This window comes from Leptopilina heterotoma, unplaced genomic scaffold (genome assembly GCF_015476425.1).
Source record: "Leptopilina heterotoma isolate Lh14 unplaced genomic scaffold, ASM1547642v1 Lhet_22, whole genome shotgun sequence".
Classification (NCBI taxonomy): Eukaryota; Metazoa; Arthropoda; class Insecta; order Hymenoptera; family Figitidae; genus Leptopilina; species Leptopilina heterotoma.
This window is the reverse complement of record NW_025110937.1, coordinates 1,105,518-1,113,813: the sequence shown is the minus strand read 5'-3', so window position 1 is coordinate 1,113,813 and position 8,296 is coordinate 1,105,518. Positions and strand designations below refer to the sequence as shown.

The window sequence follows — 8,296 nt, the reverse complement described above, 5'->3', positions numbered from 1 at the left end:
TACACCAAGACCACATTTGCCAGATCAATTACTTAATTCTAGTTTCATGGATATTTTTTTTCTTAATTTCCGCGCAACAAAAGAAAAAAGTAAAAAGAAGAAACAAAAATGTTAAGTAATTTATATTGATAAAAATTATAAAAAGGATTACATTTCGTTGTGGAATAACTAAATTCATATTTTAATAACAATTACATCGTAAAAAAAAGTCTCAAAATTATTAAAGAAGACGTGGATTATGTTTAAATCATTTCATTTATAAGGAATTGTAATAGTTTTTTTTGCAATTAAACTTATATTATTAACTTTTAAGTTTTGTTTTCTTAAATGCCACTAAAGACGCTGGATTTTCAGATTTCCATATTACACTGATTTATAGTTAATTCTAATAACTATTTTTTTTCCTTTATCTAATTAAGATTTCCTTATTACATTTTCTTTTAAATTAATAGTTCAGTAAAACATTACTTATCAATACAAAAACAAGAAAGTTTGTAGTAAAAATATGTACATCAATATATTCAATGTCAGTATCAATTTTTTTTTTCTTAATATTTCTCGTCATTTTTTACTGCTTCTTCACAATAATTTATATAATTTTCTTCGATTTTTCTCTTCACATAAAATAAAAAATATTTTCATTACTTTTTTTGTAATATTTTTTGCAATATTGTTATTTGTAAAAACGAACATTTTTCGTGAAAAAAAATCAGAATATAAAAAATAATTTGCTTTTATTTCAACTGAAAGAAGAAACAAAAGTAGATACTTATCAATATTATTGATAAGATTTTCAAAAAAAAATTTCCAAAAACTTCCCAATTAATTATTTTTTAAACAAATATCCAGCGCCAACTTCGTCTCTACAAAGACAATAATATGACAATAATAATGCCATGAAAACGACACATTAATAATTTTCGGATGTGTAAAAATTGTATAGAAATTCTGTTGCGATTAAAAATTATTTTTTCTTTTAATTCTCTTTTTTTAATTTTTACATAATATTTTTCGTATATAAAAACGTTGGTAAAGTTCACAAAGTTCATAATCAACAATTGAAAAAATTACTTTTTAATCAAAATTAATAAATTTTAATAATTATACAGAAAAAGAAATTTTTTTACTTACAAAATTCTCTTTTTTTTTAGTTGCTAGTCAAGAAAAAATTTCTAAACGTTTCTTTATACAAAAAATTGAATGTAAAAATACTTTTTCTTCAAATAACGATTTTAGAAAATTTTCTTCTTTTACTTTTCAATCAAGAAAAAATTTGAAAATTTTTCTTTAAACCAAAATTTCAATGTAAAAATATTTTTTCTCGAATAAAGAAAGTAAAATAAAAACGATATTTGTTTACAAAGTTTTTCTTTTTTCAATTGTTGATTAAGAAAAAATTATTAGTTTCTTTAGACAAAAATTTGAATCAAGAAATATTTTTTCTTCAGAAAACAATTTTTTAATTTACAAAATTTTTTTTTTTTTAATTGTTAATTAAGAAAAAATTTCTAAATTTATTTTTGAACAAAAATTTGAATGTAAAAATATCATTTTCCGAAGAAAAAATATTTCTATATTCAAATCTTTGTCTAAAAGAACTTTTAGAAATTTTTTCCTAATTAACTAGTAGAAAATTTTGTGAACAAAAAAATTGTTAGCTGAAGAAAAAATATTTCTTCATTCAAATTTTTCTCTAAAGAAAAGTTTACAAATATTTTCTTGATTAACAAGAAAAATTTGTAAACAAATAATATCGTTCTTTTATCTTTTATTTTTTTTATTCAAGAAAAAATATTTTTCTCTTCAGAAAACGATATTTTTTTTGTTTACAAATTTTTCTATTTTCAGTTCTAATTGTAGAAAAAATTTGCAAAAATTTCTTTAGAGCAAAATTTAAATGTAAAAATATTTTTCTTTTTTCAATTGTTAATCAAGAAAAATTTATAATTAGTTTCTTTAGAAAAAAATTTGAATGAAGAAATATTTTTTCTTCAGTAAACAATTTTTTTGTTCACAAAATTTTCTTATAAGTTTTTTCTCCAGAAAATATTTCTTAAAGCTCTTTTAGACACAGATTTGAATATAAAATATTTTTCTTCAGAAAACGATATTTTTTGTTCTCAAATTTTTCTATTTTCAGTTCCTAATCTGGAAAAAAATTTGCAAAAATTTACCAAATTTTAAGTGGAAAATTATTTTTTTTTCTAAATAATTGATTGTAAACATTGTAAACTTTACCAATTTTCAACAAAAGGATTAAAAGTTAAAAATATCAATTGTATTTTTAAATTTCAATCCATCGATAAAAAAGATTACACATGCAAAATTTACCACTGAATGAAAAAAAGAAAAAGAAAATAAAAATTGAATTTTTATAGAATTTCCACACATCCCTGAATTTATGTAAACGAAAAATTCCTCCTTCGAAAAGAAGTTGGTTTACAAGTAAAAAATATCACTTAACAAAATTTGTGAAGCAAAAAAATATTGCTACGAATTAAATCTACCTTCATCCCTCCATTTGTGAGAGTTTATCCTCAAGACTATCTCGACTATCATGCGTATCATTTAAAGTGATGGTATCATTAGTCTGCGACAATTCAATCACAGAATCTTCCAACGGTGTATTATCACTCTTCTGACTCTCGAGAACGGAGCCCGATTGCTCGAACATATCCTCCGAGGCAGAAATCTCGTGGCCGCTCAATGATAACGTTGTCTCTTGAACTTGCTCAATATTCTCGTCATTCTGCACCGTCTCCTGTTGCTCCTCTTCTTGTTCTTGTTGTTCAATTTCCATTTTCTCCTCCTCTGGAACCGCTTCGGAAATTATATTCTCGTTATTCACACCTTCGCTCTGCTCTTCTGTAACTTGACCAACTTCAGGAATTTCGCCGACTTCGCCAACTTCGCCAACTTCATTAAGTTCATTAAGTTCATTAACTTCATTAAGTTCATTAAGTTCATTAACTTCATTAAGTTCATTAACTTCATTAATTTCATTAACTTCATTAGTTTCATTAATTTCATTAACTTCATTAGTTTCATTACCTTCGCTAACTGCTCCAACGACTTCCTCGACTGGTTCTTGTTCCATCTGCTCGACAGCTTCCTCCTTCTCAACACTTTCCATGTAGATTTTCTGATTCGCCTCCGAGACACTAATGGAGGAAATTTCTGTCAATTGACTCAGAGTTGTCGCCTGCATTTTTACGATACTGTCCGTCGAGTCGAGAATATTCGAGAGTTCCTGATTCATTTGACTGATTTCAGCATCCTCGGGATCTGGATCTGTAGCTGGTTGCTCTTCAGGTTTCAAGAGAATTATTTTCTTGTTCCCGTAGACCTTGGAGCTGGTGATCGACGGTTTATTGCTCTGCTTTGGTGTTTCGACTTCGAAAGATTCGGTCGATTGTAACTCCTCTTTAGCTACTTTAGTCTCGTCGTATTCCTGCTCCTCGTCGTAGATACTCTGCTTTCGTTTCACGAACACCCTCTTCAGGGGTAATTGTTGCTCGTCCTCGGATTCATCGTGTCGTTCCGGAAGCATCTCATCGGCCGGTTCGTACTCCTGCTGCTTTCTCGCTTGTAGCTCCTCGATTTTCAATCTCTGCTGCTCGACTCTTTTTTCCAGTTGTTCTAGTTTCTCCTTCGTCTCCTGATCCTTGGTGGAGGTTTCGTCGACTTTGACGATTGTGGCGCCGGGGCCTTGGGTTGTTTTCAGTTCGAATTTCAAAGGATCGGTGGATTCGGTAAGTTTTGGTTGTGGTCGGACTATTTCGGGAGATTGCATCATGGATTGGATGAGATTTTGGGATTTGTCGAGGGGTTTCTTCATGACGACACGTTTGACGACGTTGCCGGTGGGTAATTTTGCGAGTTCGGAAGGATCGATGATGGTGCCGTCGGGATTCATGATTACTTCTCGTGTGGTATCGCCTTGGCGGATGATTCTTCGGACGATGACACGTTTGGTTACCTTGACACCAGAGGCGGGTGATTGGACTGATTGGGAAATTCCTGGTAGGTCGCAATCCTTGGCGATTGTTTCGCCACTGCCGACAGGTTTTCTGACGACGATTCTCTTGATTACTTTCACTGTATTCATTGGTTTTTGTTCGAGTTTCTCTTCTTTGGGACTTGTGGTGATCTTTTGGGGAGTTTGGACATTTTTTGATGGTTCTGGAGTGGTTTGATGTTTGAGGGGGATTTTGTGTTCCTTGAATACGGATTCGACGATTTTTTGCACTTGGGCCTCGGTCTCGTCGACTCGACCTTTGGGAATGTCTTCCTGTTTCATGGGTGTCTTTTGGGTGGGGCTCTTGACGATTTCGGTGGCTTCTCGTCGCTGAATTGGCATGAGGGTTTTGATTGTTTTCTTGACCATGGTGCCGTCTTTGCCACGCACGTAGACGACCTTTTCGTCCCGCATTTCCTTGTCCATTCGGTCGGCCTCTTCCTCACTCTCGACTGTCTTGATTTTGGGAATTTTCTTCACGATGTAGGGTGGCGGTTCGTAGTCGTCGTCGCCGTCGGAATACTGCTCCTCGTCCTCCTCGTCTTCGGAATCGATTTCTATTTTCTCTTTGATGTCCGGCTGAAGTCCGTCTGGTCCCATTTTCTCGCCGGCTTCGATGTGTTGCTTGATGTGTGTCACGTAGTCGGCACGATTGCGACACGTATCCTGACAGACGTCGCAGGTTAATCCGAGACCTGATCGCTTCGTGTGGGTGAGTTGATGAACCTCGAGACTCTCTTTGCGCTTGAAGGCTTTGCCGCAGTCCTCGCAGACGTGACGTTTCTCGACGGAGTGGGAGCGCATGTGTCTCGTGAGATGGTGAGAGAGAAGGAATGTTCGTGGACACAATTTGCAGAGATATGGACGATGTCCGGCGTGTGTTGACAAATGACGGGCAAGTTTTGTACTGGTGCGGAAAGCCTCCTTGCAATATTCACAAACGAAAGTCTTGTCCTCGCTGTGGAGCATTTCATGACGTTCGAGACCTTGTTTGTAGGTGAAGCGCTTGTTGCAGATGTTGCATTGGAAAGGTTTGTTCGCCTTGTGTGCGCTTTCCTCGTGTTTCTCAAGTTCATCGGTGGTGAAGAATTCTCGATCGCAGTGCTGACATCCGTAACGCAATTCGTCACGATGTACTTTCTCGTGACGTTGAAGTAAATTGGCTCGAGCGAATTGTTTGTTGCAAATTTGACAGGTGTATGGTTTATCTTCCGAGTGTGTTAAAATATGTTTATTAAGATCATATTTAGAGAAGAACATACGATCGCACTCGGTGCATTTATAATTGCGATCACGATGAGCACGTTGAATGTGTAAAAGCAGAGCTTGTCTCAGTGGAAAAGTTCTCTCGCAAAGTGTACAGGAATGAACACGAACTTCACCTGGTTCTAATTTTCTGTCCTCTTTTTCATTGCCCGCTTCATTTTCACCTTCGCTGCCGCGATCTTGATCCTCGTCATATATATCAATTCTCTCTTCTTTACTTTGTTTTTCCGCTTGTCGTTCTCTTCTTTCACGATCGCCATTATCAAGTCGTGCCTTTTTTTGTTGTTCATTGTGCGCACGCTGCTCAGCTGATCTTTTATTATTTGTATCGGGTGGTTCGGTAGAAATTGGCGGAAATGGTCGAGGAAGTACTCCAGATACAGGATAAGCTCGAAGAGCTTCATCGGCTTTTTTACATTGTTGTTTAAATTTATATGAGCGGTCTAAATTCCAGCGACAAGTGTTGCATATCATCTGTGGCATTCCATCAGCCGCATATACCTTTAACATTTAAATATTCAACTTTAATCATAACAAAAACTTTATTATGATTTCAACTTTTTATTTTATACAATAAATTATAATATATAATGAAAAAAAAAATTAACTAAAAAATAATTAATAAATTAACTCTTTTTTATTAAAATTAAAACTATTTCGCTTATAATTGTACATAAGAAGAATAACAGTTGCAAAATAATTTTAAAAAATAGAAGCAAAAATACACAAGTTATATTCTTATAAAATTACACAAAACGCATTTTTACAATAAAAAAAATTACATACATTACATAAAAAATTACATAGAGCACTTTTAGTCGGATTGGCAAATCGAGGGATGAAGGATTAAAAAACGTAGAAAAAAATATTTACTTCATTTAAAAATATTTAAATTAAATTAAAATTATTAAAATAGTAAATTAAAAAAATAAATTTATTCTACTCATATTATATCATTCTAGAAAACAGCAAAAATATTGTTGCTTAAATTTTAGTTAAAATATAAAATATGAAAGTTTAAACGTTGATTATCATAAATAATTTTAAGAAAAATTTAAGCAAAAATTGTTTTCTACAATTATTAACTATTATAATAATTAATAAATTAATTATATAATTTTTTAATACATATTTTATAATTGTTATACAATATAATTAAATATTTATTATTATAAATATTAACACTTTGAATATGAATAAAATATTCAAATATCCATTAAATAATTAATTTTTTCGCATGTTAAACATTTTATAATAATACATAATAAAATACAAATTTATAAATATAAAATACATTTATTTATGTTTATTAATTTATATTTCTTTATTATAATATAAAATTGACGTTTCATTATAAAATTTTATAATAAAATATAAATTTATAAATAATAATAATAAAAATAATAATTAATATAATAAATTTATAAATATAAAATACATTTATTTACATTTATTAATTTATATTTTTTTATTATAATATAAAATTGACAGCCATAGTATTAAAAATTAATAATTAAACCTTCAACAATATGAACCTGCCGTCATTTAATTTTTGTCTTGTAATTATATTTAAATACTTAAAGAAGTGTAAATAGACAACATCGAAAATGTTTTGTAAGAAATTCTAAGTTATTTTTTAGAATTAAATGTTTAAAAAAGATAAAAGATTGCTTTTTGGATAAATTGGAAAAAGGAGAAATAGCGCTCACTTCAACAAAAAATGTTTGTCCTAATAAGTAAATACTAAAATGTCTCTTTAAAAAATACTGTAAATATTATTTAAAACAATAAGTAAAATACTTTTGTTGTTTACGTTGTTTATAAACTCAAATGGTAAGCAGTGTTTTTACTCAAACGTTACAATTTAAATGTAAATTGTCAATCTGCATTATCAACAAAATCAATAAAAAATAATTAAAATTCATTCTTGATTAAACAGCAAAAAAACAACAAAAGAAAACCTTTCGTATAATAGAAAATCTTGTAGGGAAATTAATTGAAAAAATGAATAAATAATTTGACAATTTCCCTTCTTTAGATTGTTAACTACAACAAAAAAGATAAATTTAGTACCTCTCCCACCCCCCTTTTTTTTGTTCTCCAGAAAATAATAATCGTCGCACATAGCGGTTACTAGGTGCGTTCAATGTCCGACTCTGCCGGTAATCCCATAGACTACATTATCAGTCTTGCTATTGACTTGTGTACTAGATAATTTTAATCATTCACACAATTAATGAATTTTATAAAAAAACTCCTCTATCGGTCAAAAAATTAAACAACTGCGAAACAATAAAAACAATTGCATATCACAAAAAATAAATATTGTTACCTCAATGCCGACACACGACATAATCTGGAGAGTAAGCGGCACTAGGAATGATCTGCTCATTTCACGATCATAAATGTAGCTCAACGGCTCGGATTCCGTCAGACAAAATCGACAGACACGCCTGGAACGAAGCGTCGCCGGCCTATTCTCCATTTTTTGTTCACTTATCTTCGTACACGTTTTATTGTTTAACGTACACTTGCTTCGTACTTGTAGTTTCCAAACGGTCCGTGATTAACGGAGATGGTTTCGCTTTTGCACCACGTTAATTTACCCGATCGCGCGTCAATCGCATGTAACTGAACGGACGACGCCGAGCGTCGGTAAGCGTCGAGAATAAGCGTCTGAGAAACACCGAAAACAAAATTTAATGATATGGCGGAGAGAAGAATCTTTACTCGGCGTCGTGATCAACATAGAACTGACACTGTACTCCACCTATTACTGATATTTGCACAGCAGCGCCATCACAAAACAGACCGGTCGGTAAAGTAACTGTTGCCATGCGGGACGCGCGGGAACTATTTAGAATCCAAAACTTACTTACCGACACTTAGTTTTAATTTTTACGCGCCAACTCTATAATACACATGTACACATTTTAAGAAAAATATATTTAATTTAATTTATTAATACAGAAGTTTATTAAATATTCGGTAATGATTACTTTTGATTTTTTG

The 8,296-nt window shown here is 31.5% G+C and overlaps 1 protein-coding gene across 3 annotated transcripts; it reads right to left on the bottom strand.

Annotated features, from left to right (window-relative positions):
- Positions 1-2,108: 2,108 nt before the first annotated feature.
- LOC122502039 lies at positions 2,109-8,040 on the bottom strand. 3 transcript variants are annotated; one of them, XM_043611896.1, is made up of 3 exons: positions 7,617-8,040; positions 3,052-5,785; positions 2,109-2,916 (listed from the first exon to the last, which is right to left on the bottom strand). In XM_043611896.1, the coding sequence occupies exons 1-3, from the start codon at positions 7,767-7,769 to the stop codon at positions 2,510-2,512; spliced, it is 3,294 nt and encodes a 1,097-aa protein (XP_043467831.1). In that variant the 5' UTR covers positions 7,770-8,040; the 3' UTR covers positions 2,109-2,509. The 3 variants fall into 3 exon arrangements, with proteins under 3 accessions (XP_043467831.1, XP_043467833.1, XP_043467830.1); XM_043611898.1 differs by having other exon boundaries at positions 2,109-2,865; XM_043611895.1 differs by having other exon boundaries at positions 2,109-5,785.
- Between the last annotated feature and the right edge of the window lie 256 nt (positions 8,041-8,296).